We start from the raw sequence: 18,656 nt of genomic DNA on the forward strand, positions 1-18,656 counted from the left end.
TTCTTAGGAAAGTATTTATACACCCTTTGAGATCATTGTAATCATCATCATAAGCATAATGTAATGTCTTTGGTATATGCGAATAATAAAAGGAGTACTACTGTTCTTGTTCATTGTCTGTGTGCATTAATCTAATTTACCCCATGCGGTAAACATTTATATAATATTTCATATTATTTCTTCTATTGTGCTAGTTATTTCATTACAGGGATACCAAAGGAAATTCTTCAGGGTTTTATTTTCAAGTTTGAGAGATGTTCTTAGAATAGCTTAGTTTTGACAACTGTAGGGTTTTTGGTAGCTGTAGTAGAGTTAGGGGAATTTTTATCGAGTAGAATTGAATCTATAGGAAAAATGGCAGGGAGACCAATTGCGGGTGGAAGTATTGACGGTTGCATGTTTGTGGGTTGGCTAGACCTTTGAACAACTAGAGCTTGGCCAATAACATCTTCTTTGGTATTGCCATCGATACACAAGGAGACCAGCAAGACTTGGGAGCAAATGAAATACATTCTGGGTAAACAAGCGGAGCTTGGTGTATGTGAAATTCTCAGAGCAAGTGACTGATGCAAAGGGAGTTCATCTGTTATTGAGACGTAAAGGAGCATAAACGGTTATTCAGGGACTGCACATGTAGGGAGGCATCAATTATTGAAATGTTAGAATGCTATTTGGCATCTTGAAGCGGATATGAAGAACTTGAACTGTGGTGCATACATTTATCAACTCCTAAGGGAATCCGTGTTGTAATTGCAAGGATTATTCATTCCAATAGTGATAACATTTAATAACCATGGAGAGGAATCGAAAGCTGTAGTTCCCATCCTAGGAGCGCCGACAGGAGTAGAGAAGGGAATTTGATTTGGATATCGTGAGAAGGCGTGCTATACAGTGCGAAATAAATGGCTTGCAAACTCTTCAATCTCCGTCCAATTTGTTTAGGCAATGCTCGACCAGGGAACAGGGCGTGGTCTTCTGGACTGGAAGCAAATGTGAAGGCTAACAAGTAGTCCGATGAGGTGGACATTTACAGGGCAAAGGAAGCAGTTTCAAATTGTCAGTGATAAGATTTCTAGGAGTTCCTAGTACTGCAAATTGGTTCACACACTTGCAGTCGATCATCACAATGAAGTATTTTTACTACTCGAATATTTGTGGACTGTCTATAGTTGTGAAATAGGGGTGTATGCACAGAGTATATCTAAAGTGGAAGCTATAGGGGCATCATGGTCATCACTAGAAGAAGTTGAAATGCAAGTGTGAGTATCGTGATGTAAGGAATATAATGGAGGAGCAATTTCTAGGGTAGACGATGGGAGTTACAACTCCCCAACTTGATAGAGCTACATACATTATTGTTAGCAGTTGATCATCCAGTTGAAGGCAGTTTAGTGACACTTGGCTTAGGGTACCCAGGAGTTGGAAGCAGAGAAAGCGACACGGGTGGCTATCAAGGTCAGCTAAGGAAATAGTATTGTGTTAGCAAAGGCTGCAGATGCAATGTATTTTGGAGACCAGTTTGATGCAGGCAAGGAACGAATGTGAAAGTGGTGTGACAGAAACACTCGGAGTAGGTGTTGGACGTGAACCTATCTTCGTGGATGCATAGAGAGCTTGGGAGGAGTTGATTATCCAGTTGAAGGCAGTTTAGTGACACTTGGCTTAGGGTACCCAGGAGTTGGAAGCAGAGAAAGCAACACGGGTGGCTATCAAGGTCAGCTAAGGAAATAGTATTGTGTTAGCAAAGGCTGCAGATGCAACGTATTTTGGAGACCAGTTTGATGCAGGCAAGGAACGAATGTGAAAGTGGTGTGACAGAAACAGATCTATCTTGTTGTAGTTAGTCAGTTAATGTATTCCATTTTGTTAATCTATCTTGGATATTTTGTAATTGTCGTCCGGAGACGAATTTTTCTTTTGGGGGGATGATGTCGTCGGTAAATATTGAGTAGCCAACGGGTTGATGTCATCGGTAATTGTTATGTAGCCGACAGGCCCTTCAGGAAGGTTCTTGTTATTTAGTCGACGACCCTTTGGGAAGGTTCTTAGGAAAGTATTTATACACCCTTCGGGATCATTGTAATCATCATCATAAGCATAATGTAATGTCTTTGGTATATGCGAATAATAAAAGGAGTACTACTGTTCTTGTTCATTGTCTATGTGCATTAATCTAATTTACCCCATGCGGTAAACATCTATATAATATTTCATATTATTTCTTCTATTGTGCTAGTTATTTCATTACAGGGATACCAAAGGAATTTCTTCAGGGTTTTATTTTCAGGTTTGAGAGATGTTCTTAGAATAGCTTAGTTTTGACAACTGCAGGGTTTTTGGTAGTTGTAGTAGAGTTAGTGGAATTTTCATCGGGTAGAATTGAATCTATAGGAAAAATGGCAGGGAGACTAGTTGCGGGTGGAAGTATTGATGGTTGCATGTTTGTGGGTTGGCTAGACCTCTGAACAACTAGAGCTTGGCCAATAACGTCTTCTTCGGTATTGCCATTGATACATAAGGAGACCGGCAAGACTTGGGAGCAAATTGAAATACATTCCGGGTAAGCAAGCGGAGCCTGGTGTATGTGAAATTCTCAGAGCAAGTGACTGATGCAAAGGGAGTTCATTGAGATGTAAAGGAGCCTAAATGGTTATTTAGGGACTGCACACGCAGGGAGGCATCAATTATTGAAATGTTAGAATGCTATTTGGCATCTTGAAGCAGATATGAAGAACTTGAACTGTGGTGGATACATTTATCAACTCCTAAGGGAATCTGTGTTGTAATTGCAAGGATTATTCATTCCAATAGTGATAACATTCAATAACCATGGAGAGGAATCGAAAGCTGTAGTTCGCATCCTAGGAGCATTGACAGGAGTAGAGAAGGGAATTTGATTTAGGTATCGTGAGAAGGCGTGCTATAGAGTGCGAAATAAATAGCTTGCAAACTCTTCAATCTTTGTCCAATTTGTTTAGGCAATGCTTGACTAGGGAACAAGGCGTGGTCTTCTGGACTGGAAGCAAATGTGAAGGCTGACAAGTAGTCCAATGAGGTGGACATTTACAGGGCAAAGGAAGCAGTTTCAAATTGTCAGTGACAAGATTTCTAGGAGTTCCTAGTGCTGCAAATTGGTTCACACACTTGCAGTCGATCATCACAATGAAGTATTTTTACTTCTCGAATATTTGTGGTCTGTCTATAGTTGTGAAATAGGGGTGTATGCACAGAGTATATCTAAAGTGGAAGCTATAGGGGCATCATGGTCATCACTAGAAGAAGTTGAAATGCAAGTGTGAGTATCGTGATGTAAGGAATATAATGGAGGAGCAATTTCTAGGGTAGACGATGGGAGTTACAACTCCCCAACTTGACAGAGCTCCATACATTATCGTTAGCAGTTACGAATCGTCGATTGTCCAAGTGGCATTTAAGACAAACAAGTTGGAAGTGTAATGACAACAAGAACCTTTCATAAAGAAGGAATAAAATTACTACCATTTGTTTTACATGCCCAGGTGTTTGATTTTGCCAAGTGTCGAGGAATTTGTTATTAGAATCTTAGAGTCAATACAAAGTGAACCTTAATATGGATATTCGCTAAGGAATATTAATGGTGGAGAGCAGAGCTAACTGCGTGAACCTCATATAACCAGTCACTACAGTTTCCATTTAGTAGTCGTGTTGCGAAACATCTTTCTCATTATCAGGCTTACATGACCACTTGTGAAAAAGGAGCTAAAAGAATGATTTTTGGAATGATTGAGTGTTAGATGTTGAGAAGGTGAACAAGCAGTGGCAATACGAGTTAAGTTTGGAGTACAATAGGTAGTTTAAAAAAAACAAAACAAAAGATTGCGAATGTTTTTTACTAGAAGAAGGCGGCATTAGTAGTAGATGTAGTTTGCTTGCAAATTGCATTTGAGTTGCGCTTTTGGGCTTTGATGCCATATTTATATGGTCTTGAGGCTATCAAATAGAGTTGGGAGTTGACCGACTTATAGCAGTGTCTTGAGAAGTATATTGAGTTGCAGATTGGTTTTGGCTTCATTGCAACCATTAACTCATTGTATTGGCTCCACAAAGTATTACATAGGCCCCTCCTATTCCCTCTAAGAGGCTAATAGTATCACATTGACATATGCTGGTAGGATTTGGTTATTATTTTGGGTGTCACAATATGTAATCAAAAGACATTGTGATTGGGTATTATCGCAACGAGGGTCTGGTTCAGCATGGGATCATTGATTTTGAGGAAGAGGTAAACACCATTACACTTGATCATGTTCTACAATAGATAACGTTGGGAAGGAGAGTACAATTGGTTACACCAACGGAGGAGTGCTAGTACAAGGTGATAGGAGAGTACAAATACACCAGAAGCAACCAGATGTGTTGACACTAAACAACACTATTGGAACTTTCCGCACAAGCTTTGCCATGAGCTTCCTTACATAGATCCTTTTTTTTTCAGCAACTTTTGTGAGAAATATTAATTGTGAATTGTCTCGCAGCTTATCTTGTTCTAATTAAAAACTAACTCTTTTCTGTGCATGTAATTGATCTCTCATGGCAATTTGAAACATGTAAGCAGTAAGCAAATAGTTTTAGCAAAATTTAAACATAGGCACTCAAACCCCAAAAGTCACTATAGAAGGGAGTGCATTCTTTAATCAAGCAAACTTAGGTAACTAAAGCAGTCATGGAGAGTTTGAAAAATTAAGTGTTTTCTTCAGAATTTAGTGACAGATTTAATGGTGAACAACTGAGAAACTTGCAGAAGGAAAAACAATTGGGTTGACTATATGTACTTGGGTTACAACTAAAACACATGGAATCCTCAATTGATATTCTCTCTAAATTGAAAGAGATAAAAACTTATTTGACCAATGTAGAGCAGGCAGATTGTAGACTCTTAAATTGGGCTTTACAACTTTCAATGGTGACTTTGGTCCAGCCCAGGTTTATGGAGCATCCAAATAAACAGGTTAACTTGGGATTGCTTCTTGTCTCAATAAGATCATGTGAATGACATCTCCTACAATAGCCTACAATGAGGTGGTGATGAACAAAGTTTTGTAGTTGATAATGAAGAACTTGAAGGATTTACAAGTTAAAGGAATCCCTATGATGCAGGAATAGATTTACTCGACACGTGAGGACACTATTACACCTGATCCTGTTTGTGGGAATCATAACAATGAAGAAGAGACAAAAGAAATTCAGATCAGCGTAGGGAAAAATGTAGATAAGATGATTTCAGATTTGGATAAGGAACATACAAGTTTCTACTTTGGTGGTTTGGAGGTTAGCTTTGACAAACATGTTGATGCGGGTGGTTGTACTCAAAGTAACAACATGTTGGAGTCCTTTTATGATGAACCATATGTTTTTTATATGCATGATGTTAACTATCCTAAACAATCCAAGATGACACTTCAAAAAGATAAGTTGTATCAATATGACAATAATGAGATGCACGCATTAAAGAACTAGCTAAAGGTTAGTGAAGACAGGGTTGTGGCATCTTTGATACGTTATGACAGCAATCACAAGTTGGTTGAGGATCTCTATAGGAAGGCTCAAAGGGAAGTGGAAGGAGATTGGTTTGTTGCTGATTTGTTTCGTGGTCAAAACAACTCTTGAATCTATGAAATCAGATTATTTGTGTTTGTTTTCTAGCAAAGATTATAGTCTTAAGGTTGCTGGAATATATGTTGATCAGTTGAATAAAGGAAGGAATGAGATTATGAAGCTCAATGGGGAGCTTAAGTATGCTCATGAGGCATTGGATGATACTTAGATTTCTCTTCAGGAAGCAAAAAACCAGGTTAGGATCACAATATAAAGGCCCCTTTTTTCCATCCGTGTTTGATAAGATAAATTTTGAGTAAGTGATGATGCAATTCCCTAAGAAAATGGTGTCCTTATATATTTGTCACGTTTGAAAGGATGTGTCTCTTCTAATGCCCTTATTATAATTATTATTTATATAATTAATATATTATTATTATTAAGATTTTTCATAATTGTTATTCTTTATTTGATTATTAATTATCATAAATATTATTTATTCTTTATCATTTAATAACTATACATTTCAATCATAGTATTTGATGTATTACTATTTTATATTATATTTATTATTATATTAATATAATATCATTATTATATCAATATGTTGATATATATAGATTACGTTATATTATGGTAATATATAACCTTATATCATACTCAATGAATATATTATATTTATTTATCATTATATCAATAGTTAATAGTAATGTATTTTTTCATATCATTTATCTATCTCTCGTAGGTGGAGAACACTATAATTAGGGTTCTAAGTGGGGGCCATGATAGTCCGCCCCTCTCGAGTTTGCTTGTCCTCAAGCAATTTGTAACTCAAGTTCATTCTTTTCCCTTCATATGTGTTAAAATAATTGCAACGTACATATGTTAGTATATGATGATCTGTGAATGAAGACACAAAGTAGACACATTAATGCATGAAGACACAATGCAAACACAATGTAGATGCATGAATGCAGGAAGACACAAAGAAGACACGAAGCAAACATATTAATGCATGAAGACACAATGTAAACACATAGTATACATGTTAGAATTTTGCTTACAATTTGAAATAAGAAAAGGTAGGGAAATGTTTTACCACTTTGATCGTGAATGTCATGCTCCTTTCCCCTGTCTCGGAATCAAAAGTTCTTGAAGATGCATATTTTTAACAACTTTTCTATAAATTAATAAGTAGGAGATAATTTCCCTAGCAAGTCAAATTGTGATATTGCTATCAGGATTTAACTGTGTGATTTTTGAGTCAAACTCTTTGACCCATGTTTCATGAGTAGTGATTCAACATGAATCCATCTCTTATGAGAATAAATGGAACACTTAGCACTCATTGGATCTAGGTGATGCTCACAGGGGTGAAGCACTGGGACTTCTTGGGAGGTCACCCATCCCAGTACTGCTCTAGCTTGAAGGTTTTGCAAATGGGGTTCCAAGCTTTGGGTTTAACCATGGAGGAAACTCCGTAGTTAAGCACGCTCAGGCTGGAGTAATACTGGGATGGGTGACCTCCTAGGAAGTTCCAGTGCTTCACCCCTGTGAGCATCACCTAGATCCAATGAGTGCTAAGTGTTCCTTTTATTCTCATGAGAGATGGATTCATGTTGAATCACCACTCATGAAACAAGGGTCAATGAGTTTGACTCAAAAATCACACAGTTAAATCTTGATAGCAATATCATAGCTTTTCTATAGCCAGTACTATAATAGGGTGTATAATTCCATAGTGGATGGTAAATTTACTGTTGCTCGAGTTTGGACACGCTCAGCTTGGGGCTCCCTTAGATTTTTATCCATATTAGGATTTTCTTGCCCCAACACAATCGATTTACTCCTCCCCCTGTGCACACTCCCTACCCACTAGGACATGCTTAATTTTGATGTGGATGGTAGATTTACTACTTCTCGAGTTTGGACACGCTGAGCTTGAGGCTTCCTTAGATCTTTATCCTTATTGGGATTCTCTTGTCCCAATGCAACCAATATACTCCTCCTCTCTGTGCACACTCCCTACCCACTAGGAACATGCTTAATTTTGACGTGGATGGTAGATTTACTGCTTCTCGAGGTTGGACACGCTCAGCTTGGGGTTCCCTCAGATCTTTATCCATATTGGGATTCTCCTGCCCCAATGTGACCGATTTACTGCTCCCCTTGTGCACACTCCCTACCCACTAGGAACATGCTTAATTTTGATGTGGATGGTAGATTTACTGCTTCCCGAGGTTGGACACTTTCAATTTGGAGCTCCCTTAGATCTTTATCCATATTGGGATTCTCCTGCCCCTATGTGACCGATTTACTCCTCCCCCTATGCACACTCCCTATCCATCATGAACTTAAGCACAAAGATTTTTAATAATGTCCCCTTCTAAGACCTTTCTTTATAATTTCAAATTTGTTTGTTCCTCGATGTTGCAACTTATAACTTTTCATGCCAATTTTTAGTATCAGATCCACTTGAGATCTCCCTTTAATTTGATCCTTGATTTAAGTGATGGAATGAATTTCATCTTATGGAGGAATGTGATGGATTGATCATGTTAAGAAATTAGCTCTTGGTTCCATCACCTATATTCAAACTTTTATTATAAGACATTGTTATGCAAGTGGTTTTGCCTTTGTTATTATCCCAAATATTCTTGCCCAATTGTTGTTATTATGACTTAAGCTTGTGATCTGATCGAATGAAATCAAGTTCTTTCACTTATTACTTGTTTTCCCTTCTTTGTTTGACAGTGTATAGAAATGTTTAGTGTAGGTGGAATCCTTGCAATGCATAGTATGCCCTCAACCACTCCTCATGCTTAAATGATTATTTGCCACTCAAATCATCTTTAATAAATATTGGAGTTGAATGTTCTTTATACAATATTGATCATTATAAGATTTTGCCCCTCATATATATGGCAGTATGGAGGGTACTATCACCTTGTATTATGTATTATATTTTCTCCATAGTATCCATGTTGCAGAGACGGTACTATATATGTTTGCCCAACCTTCTTATTATATTAATCTCATCTTTATCTCAGACAAGTACTATTGATGGTCAATATGATATATTGACTCATTGTAAAAAATAAATAGATTGCAGATAATCTCTAATGATATCTTACTAATTGTTAATCAATATCCCATCATCTATTTTCCTTCATGTTCAGTCTCGGATTCAACTCATATCTGCAATCTTTGAATCAGTTCTTACTTGACAAGAAATCATTGTTTATCATTGGATGCTGATTATCGTTCTCCCTGCCTGTATTTCGATGGTTTCCTCCCATAATTCAGTTGTCGCAACCAATTATGAATGTCAGACTTAGCGTTTCATTGTTGGCATACTATATTGCTTTCTAGTCATCTTTTCCTTTGTTAGTATTCCCTAATTTGCTGACTGTATATTCTCTTGCTGAGACATCATTAATAGTAATGTATTATGTTTTATTATCCATTGCCTTGACCAATACTGTTTTTATTGATGCATCTACTACAGATGGTATTGATGAAACCCAATATTCCTTCTTCTGCATCAGATTCAGAGATCAAATTTTAGTATACAACTTTCCCACTATTTTATTTATCATAGTTCATCTGCAGATGACTGTAATATTTGACCTTTGATCATTTCACCAATTCTTTTTTCTCAAATTCGAAGATCAATTCCATTCATTTGATGCTCAGTCTGTTTGGTTCATAAAATATATGGAAGAGGTGTATGTTATAAAATCTAATATGTATGCTGGAAGATTCAGTCATAATTTCATTCCTTATTTCTCTTTTATTTTATTTTATTCACAAGTTCCTTCCTTATGTCTCCCCTCACGTGGGCGTTAGATCATAAAGAAACACGAGTGGTATATGGCATTATATGCTAGTTCCCAATTGATTTTGAATACAAAAATGGGCCAGACAATGATAGATCCACAGTGCTTATCTTAATTTTATACATCCTTGATAATTATCCTTAGATGTCGATCTGCTATCTTCACTGTTGAATATAGTTGGGTGCTTTCGAGCTATGATAGCTCTTATGGCTTCCTTTGCGCATGTGTGTGCATAGATTTCCTTGCTGCAAATGTATATTGGTTTGGCTCATTAATTTTGTCTTCTTAATTTGCTTTCTCTAACTTACAGTAAATTTGCCTCTCCTAAACTTTCACAGGCTGGCAGGAAAACCAGCTCTGATACCAATTGTAAAGACCCCTTTTTTCCATCCGTGTTTGATAAGATAAGTTTTGAGTAAGTGATGATGTAATTCCCTAAGAAAATGACGTCCTTATATATTTGTCATGTTTGAAAGGATGTGTCTCTTCTAATGCCCTTATTATAATTATTATTTATATGATTAATATATTATTATTATTAAGATTTTCATAATTGTTATTCTTTATTTGATTATTAATTATCATAAATATTATTTATTCTTTATCATTTAATAACTATACATTTCAATCATAGTAGTTGATGTATCACTATTTTATATTATATTAATATAATATCATTATTATATCAATATGTTGATATATTTAGATTACGTTATATTATGGTAATATATAACCTTGTATCATACTTAATGAATATATTAGATTTATTTATCATTACATCAATAGATAATAATAATGTATTCTTTTATATCATTTATCTATCTCTTATAGGTGGAGAACACTATAATTAGGGTTCTAAGTGGGGGCCATGACACACAAATCACTTTCGAGAGCATGAGGATAAAGAGACGTAGGAGTTTTTTCAAGAAGTAATTAATGAATGCGATAGCATTCAAAAGACTTATAACTTGGATAGTTGTCCCAAAAGACTAAGTATCGAAATTTCAGATTACATTCAACTTGTTGACAACCCCATGTTTGAAGTAGATGCTGATTGGACTTCCGATAATCCCCTTTTTGAGATAAATGGAAGAACTTTAGAATATTGGATCCAATTACAGTTCTTAGCAATGAATCTTGGTCACAGGATTGGTGTGGTGAATTGACTATGGTCGCTCGTCTTTTGATCAACCCAAATATGGTTTCCGATTTCAACCCATATAGGAGTGGGATGGGTTTCATATATCAACCATTAAATAGATCTTGGTGGAGTATTGATGAGAGTTATGTTCCAATCATAGGGGATGGTTTTTCAGCTTCATTCTTACTCATAGCACCTATGTACTTAGGGGTTCTCCAGATTGATGACGACAGTTTGATGTGCCCATGGTGTTGTTTTCAGCTTTTGAGCAACTTGTTTCTTACAACAACTATTTAGGCTGGGTCATCACCATCTACTAGGTTATACATAGCTCCTTGATACTTTTCTACCTCGTCTTATCAGGTTGTCATGACAACAGGGTTTGGGAACTACGCGTTGACCGTATGTATCTATGGCTTGTTGATGATTTTGTTGTAGCTCTGCTCCATTTGAGATTGGATGCGATGATAATTAGAGTTGTACAGCCTATAGATGCAGCGATATTTCATACATTAATATGGGATCTAGGGATCCGGTTGATGGATGGGTTGCATTGGGACACCTTGCTTCGCATTGTGGTAGGATTTGTTTTCAGATTGGGCTACAGAGCTACTTGTAGATTCATATGGGATCCTGGTATTGATTGCTTGAGGACAAGCGATCTTGAGGAGGGAAGATTTGTAATTTCCCCTTTTTGGGACATTACAAAATTTGAAGACATTCATAAAATATTAAAATTGACTTTGATAGTATGGATTAAAATTATAAAAGGTCAATTAAGTATTATAAAGTGGGCTAATATGGCAAGGGGAGATAAGACAAAAAGCTCGGAAGGGAGTCGAAGAGTCACAACTTTGCGGATTAAAAGGAGAGAGACTCATTCATTTAGATATGCTTGGTTTATGATTCAGATTTCAGTTTCTTTTTTGCGAGAGTTATTTAGAAAGCTTCAGCTTTCAGCCAGCGTGAGGACGTAGCCCCTTGTGCCGATAGACAGTGGACGCAAACCCATTGTCCGTGGAGACGTTACATTAGGTGTCTCGCGTGTGCTTACAGGTTATTTTCTTAGTGTTCCAATTTGACTATAAAACTGTGTTTGAGATTGGACCAATTAAATTTTGTTTATTGTGTTGCTGATGTATAATGCAATAGCTTAATTCTAGGTTTTTTCTAAGAATCTATAGTTTATATTATTGGTTTTATAATGCAACTTCATATGTTTATGTTATGAATATTGTCTTGAGAAAGAAATTGGGTAAGTATCTACTGGGGATATTTCAATTCTTCCATCAAAGACATAGTTCTGATCATGTAATACTTTGGATCGTGTTGTATTAGATGCACCATCCTTATGGACAACACTCATTTGTTTTTCTCCAGCAATGTGACCTTTGTTGAATGGAAGATCCCTATGCAATGGAACAATCATAAAAGTATTGAAATGAGTCTTCTTTTTAACAATCTGCCCTATTCCCACACTCCAGATATCATTTCTCTTCACAAAACGGCTTATTTTCATGAAATGTTATGTCACGGTGCATCAATAATTTGATCAGATAGTACATTTGGAAAGATTCAGAACCAATCTCCAACACACTCTCCTCATTACACCTATCTGATTCCATATCTTCTTCACATTTATGAGACAACCCCTGCTCATGGGATGAACTAATGCATTTCTCACTCTCTGAATATACCTCCCCACACATATTTTGAGTTTCAACAGCTTCATGCTCCTCATTAAGCCTGCTGTCTTCATCCTGATGCTGATGGATTTGATTGCATAGACATTCCTCTTCAAATAATGGATTCAAGAATACAGAGAAATCAAACATATCTTCATCCGTTTCCTCTTCAAACAATGGATTCGAGAATATAGAGAACTTGTGCATATCTTCATCTGTTTTCTCTTCAAACAATGGATTTATGAACATAGAGAATTCAGGCATACCCTTATGAGAGTTATCATCCGGATCATCAGATGTTGCATCAACAAGACTAACATCTTCATTGACATTATCTTCTGAAACTTCCTCCTATTCATATGCCATATGCAGTTCTGTTTCATCTTCACTATATGATTCCTCTGAATTACCATCTCCTTCATCCAGTAACCCTTGAGAATGCACTAATCCATCAACTTGCTCACCATGGTGAATTGAGAAATTTTTTGGACCATTTCTTTCAACATGTTTCTGATATTCTAGCTTTGATTATGTTCTTGTGCTCTTGCTCAGCTAATCTCTGTCCCTGTGCTATGGTATCCAATAACTACATAAATATCTCTTCATCTGGATCCCTAGCATTCCTGTCACCCATACTATCAAAACCCTCTTCATCTGCAACAAATTGCTCTTCCTGATTTTCCTCTTCTCAACCTGCATTAAAACGTGCTCTAGTTCTCCTTAAGTTGTAATGGTGTGTCAAGGGCTGATTACTCCAATCGGTCATATCATTTCTCAACTATTTGTAATATTTTAGCTGCAAGGATGGCGATGTTTACCATTCTGATACTATTGTAAAGATCCCTCCTTTCTCCACCAATTTCTAAATACTTTTACTCAGAATATTGGACAGCAATTTTGCTTTCAAGGAAAAAATGCCATTGAGTTCTAATATTTGTCTTTCTTTACTAATTGCAGGGTTATCTATTCAATGAAATTGCAGATTCTTCTTTGCCCGTACAAATTACTCGCAATAATAACCAAATGGAAAATATCAAGCTACAACAATATAACTGTTACATTCATCTGAACATTAGTTTAGAATTCATGTTTGCATTAACTAGTGTTTTGGAAAAAAACCGACCTGTTATATGTCTGCTTACTTGTCCTGAGACTTGATAGCCACTCCACCATACCTACACACATCTCTAGCAGTCACAAACACTATATACTATCCCTTCAAAGAAGCAATCCGCCAATTTCCTATGATCGGAGCTTGTTGAGTTGTAGCATGCACAAATGTCCGGGTTGTGTGTTGACCAATTTCAGACTATAGGACCACACCCACATATGCAATACCAGCCTCCAAGGAACAAACACTTAGTGGTGGCAGCGATATTTAATATCTCGCATGCTCCACGATGACTTAGCAATGACAATAACAATCTCATGCTACAAATTTTCTCAGCTTTGTCGTGTCTGATAGGAAAGACCCTGATACCCAAGCAAGATAGAGACGACGACAACAACAATTCTTACTTTGTTCAACATTTACAATAACAAATACTTCTTGTGCCCTAAAACTCCCACGTCATCTCAAGACCACATCTTGTAGTGACGTCAAGATGCAAGCTTGTAGGCGATTTTGTCCCTAAGGCTCAACAACAAATAACACTCAAGGATCCTAGTAAAATCTCTTTTCTTCCTCTTAGACACACATTCAATATTTTTTCCTTCCGAAATTTTCCGCATCTTGTACCTTCTTCCTCTTGTCCCTTCTGCATAAAACTTCCATTTGAATGTTTTCCTCCTAAACAATTATGTCTCTTGGGCTTCTATAACTTCCTTGTCGAATAGATCCTTACTAAACTTTGCCTTAATCTTCCTTTTTCAAATGTTTATTTTTCTATATTACTTTGTGACCTTCATGTTGCTTACCCCATGATGCAAGTGTAGTCAAGGTAAATATTTTAATATTGGCTTAAGTTTATAAAGTTACTCTTCTTTAATCAGTATTAGAATATTAATTTGGAACAAACACTTATAGCCTTGATTTCACGTGTATAAATTATATATACATATATACATATATACATATATACACACACTTAGAGCCTTGATTTCACATGTGTGTAAATTTTATATATACACTTATAGCCTTGATTTCATATGTGTGTAAATAATATACATACATACATACATACATACATACATATATATATAGACACATGCGCGCGCGCGCACACACACACATATGTACCTTAGTTACTCAGGTCTCCCCCCAACCCTTCAAACCAGGTGAATCTCAAACTGGTCCTTGGTTCTGGTCTAGGTTTCCTTTTGGGTTCGAACCCAGGCAAGCTAGTTCCTCTAGGACGAACCTAGGTCAAACCATGTTTGAACCAAGGCAGACCCAGTCAGACCTAGTGTGAACTAGGTATAGTTCCATTGAGATACATTCTATAATTTAGTGCAGAAAATGATTATTGCCAAATTTGAATAATGATCTTTAACATTACAAAACAAAAATTTCTTAGAATTAGATATTTCAAATTAAACTAGTACTCAATATATCTTCCACTGAAATTTTTATACCCACTTGCTAAAAATGATCCTTGTCCGATTAATTGGAAACTTTGTATCCTGATAAATGATATGTTAAACATTAAACATCTTTAGTAGGTTAAGGTAGTTCAAAGCTACTTATATAACATTTTTCAAGTAGGATGTTAATTACAAACTAACAAGCTCTGTATACAATGAAAAGTAATAAGGATTCGACAACTTAGAAAGTAGAAAGTCATTAGTTGAGCTGGTCCCATTGACATTGGCACTATTTGTGAATCAACTCTAATGCCTTTGATCATGAGAAGAAGATGAAGATTTAGATAATCCATTAGATGATTAAAACTCAGGATAAAGTTCAAATTGTTGAAAGTCAAAACAATCATACTTGGACTTGATATTATTTTAATATTTTGGTGTTGATAATAGATATGATGTTATGATTACAAGTTTATGGTGTTTTTGTTTTTTTATGATACTATATGGCATTCTAATCATAATTCATTCTTGGCTGCATACATATGTATATGTATGTATGTTTAATTTTTATTTTGTACTAAAGAACTCAAACGAACCTGACCCACATTTCAAAATTTTGTCGTACTAGCAAATTGGTCCTTCAAACCCGAACTTGAACAAGTAACTCTTATATATATATATATATATATATATAAGCTCTAAATTCCATGTATTTGAGCTCGTTGGAGAAGGCTTGACGAGATGCATCCAAACATAATCACCATAAGACTCACTGAGATCTCTTCAAAGTCCTAGTTAGCCCTTGGGATTGCCACAACATGGGTTAATGATGAGTCTACACTTCCTACTCAAAAAGGGGACATTAGAAACCCTAGCTGCCATTTCTTCGCTTTTATCGATTCATTAGGGCTGCATGAGGGGTCTGCATGAGTGTGTTGGTGTTTTGTGGTTTTTCTTGTTGTAGTTGTCTTAAGTGCTGGTGTGTTTTCGTTCTAGGGTTTGTGCTTGCACCCTTTGTGAATTTTGTTGTGTATTTTTCTTCCGACTTTGGTGGGATCTGATGGGCTCAGGAGCAATGACTTAGTGTAGAATTAACATACAAAAATGAAAGTTCTGCCCACTCAACCTGAGAGGAGATGATCTAGGAAATCTACAGAGAGGGAGGTGAAATGACATAAAATACACCCTATAGGAAGGTGAATAATACTTATGTTTTCTTGGTTATCCATTTTTAAGAAATCTTAATATCAAGAAGAATTTCCCAAGAAGTGAAGCAGGTGATTTCTGAATTGGGGATTGTTTTTTTAGGTCAAATCCTGATTTTTCTTGTTTTGTATTATATTCTCTGATATTATAGACTGTTCTCCATTTTTTGTCAATCTTAATTGTGTTCAGACCTGCAGGACAGAATGTTGCTTGAGACAGATGTATGCATGGTCTGTATGAGTGTCCCGAAATTGGAATCTTCTGTAGAGTGTTTCTTTTCTCATAACGCACTTAATAAGATATGTTGATGTAGAGCCATGATGATGATATGTAATTCACAGATTTAAATTACCATTTTATTTGTGCTTTAATATTATTTTTGACACCCATGACACACTTCGTATAATAAAAAGTATCTGTTGTCTTATTCTCATTAGTCTTATATGGTTTATTATACCTCTTTCTGGGTGCAAAAAATGTAATCCACAAATAATATGCCTTCCTCCAAGATATCTTTGCCTTCATTTGTTGACAAGCCAGTAAAATTTAACACCCAACTGCAGGAGCCTGTGAAGAATGTGTATGAGTACTTATTGTTAGTAGATAACTATATTTACACAAATTTTGGGAATTGATTATAGATTATTTATAAACCTGATGCTTGGTCTGTTATAGTTTTATTTTATAAGCTGTTATAAGAAAAGCATAAATAGAGTTTCATTTTCAAGGTTTCCATGCATTGATCTGTATTTCATAATCTGATAAAATTCTTAGTGGTTTGTACGACTCATTTATGATGTACTCATATTGTGTTCTTTGGAAGTGTAATGATTTTGCATATTGCTCATGTATACCTTTCTGATATTTAGGTATAGCTGGATCAGTGCTTGTAAATGAAGGTCGTATCTCCAGGGTTTCAGATTTCTTTTCTGGTGCTTTTAAGGTGTGTTGTTCACATTGCATATAATTATTGCCTATGAAATTAATCCATTTATTTCTTAATGAATAGTTCTTATTTTTATGGTACTCTTGGTTACAAGGAATCCTGAGAATGGTTTACTTGTTCTTTTATTGTTGGTGTCTAGTTGGGCTGTTTTTCCCTAAATACAACAGGGACCATGTCATATATTGTCTTTCTTGATTTTGTAGAAGTTCTCATTTATTTAGAAAGATGACATCAACTATGGGGAGAGTTACTGCCACACAACCCTGGCCTTGAATTTGAGCACACTGCATCTGTAATTATGAAAAATAAACATAATAGGGTTATTATGTGAGGAATTAAATATAAATAAGTAATAGCTTATCCACAAGCTGTCACAAAACTAATTATCCAATGGATTGTCTCTTTAATTATTTTATATTGCATTGACTAGATGTACAATGCGAATCTTCTTTAGGTTGGGCCCATTTTCTTGCATTTCTTGTTTACATGTTTCTCTGCCATATCTAATGTAAACTATTGCTGAATGTATAGTAGATGTACATGTGTAAATGTATGGTTGAAAAGATCCCTACCTTTTGTGGACTGCAATGCTACTGCACATCAATGCATTTGGATTCCAAGAAGACCTTCACCACACACAAGAAAAGAGCTATTGTTGCATATTTGCAAAATGAATGAGTCCAGGACTGGATATGTGACAAGAAAGCATAATTTTGACCCAAAAAAGTCAAACATTAAAAAATATATTTTATAACCTAATTTAAATATCTATATTTTTTCTGTCAATAAAATGTTAAATATTCATGCCAACCAAGTTATTTGATGCATATGAAGACCACACTATCAAGCTTAGGAGACTCTCATGGATTAGATTTCACTTGGGAGTCACACCCAGACATACCTGACATACCCTGACATATGCCTGACATAGCTTGCCATCATCATGTCTATAGCTTTCTGACTAGTACACCATAGGCTAACTGTTGAAAATCAGGTTAGCATTTATATTGGAATTTATTGTGGGAGCGGACATTATGTATTTTCTTTTTTAACCTTTGATTGTACTTGTGAACTATCTTCTGTAACAAACATGTGGAAAAAACATTGAATACCACAAGTAAATAAATTGAAAGTGGTAGCACTTGAGCAGAAAAAGGTATATTGCACCTTTGAATGTGACAGTAAAACATAGGATTTCTTACACAATGGGAGCTCTCATGTTAATGAGAGTTGAAATATACACTAAGCATGCCATGCAGAAAATATCTCTTTGTGGGGCCTTCTCTTTATTTTTAATATCAGTAAAACATGATTTTACAGCCCTTGGATTCACAGTCTCTATAACTTTGATCGATGGTGGATTCAGCTTCTTTAGCTTTGATCAATGCGCAGCGCTTATAGCAGGAAAATGGAGCTGCATTTTGAGGGAAATGAGGGAACTATAGGTTGAGGTCTGAGGTGCTCATAGCAGGCTCGGTTCTTGGGCAGTGGGGCTCTGAAGTGGGACCTCTAAAATTTAGAGTGTTTGTGTGGGTTTTGCGAGCTTGGTCTCGAGGTCTCTGAGCAGCCTGAGGAGGGCAATGAGGACACCATGCAAGAGGCCTGCATTTTGTGGAAAGGTTTTGTGAGAAAGTGACTGCAGGCAAAGACAAAGACGGGCCCACAAGACTGGGGCATAACGTACAAGATTGATTCTTGAGAAAGGCATTCAGTTGCATTCCAAGTTTCTCTGTTGCCAATTC

General features: G+C 36.1%; 1 protein-coding gene across 4 annotated transcripts in view; it reads left to right on the top strand.

Annotated features, from left to right (window-relative positions):
* Window positions 1-18,656, top strand: part of LOC149561638 (uncharacterized) — a 165,832-nt gene that overhangs the window by 16,490 nt on the left and 130,686 nt on the right. For all 4 annotated transcript variants that reach the window (XR_016363842.1, XR_016363841.1, XR_016363843.1 and 1 more), the window contains exon 2: window positions 16,838-16,911. Coding sequence is in view for 1 of the 4 variants with exons in the window: in XM_089825219.1 (XP_089681345.1) it covers window positions 16,838-16,911 (74 nt within the window). In the remaining 3 variants the exon portion in view is untranslated. The remainder of the gene's footprint in view (window positions 1-16,837; window positions 16,912-18,656) is intronic.

Source organism: Cupressus sempervirens, chromosome 4, assembly GCF_028749045.1.
Source record: "Cupressus sempervirens isolate cs-2001-9-10 chromosome 4, ASM2874904v1, whole genome shotgun sequence".
NCBI classification, from domain to species: Eukaryota; Viridiplantae; Streptophyta; class Pinopsida; order Cupressales; family Cupressaceae; genus Cupressus; species Cupressus sempervirens.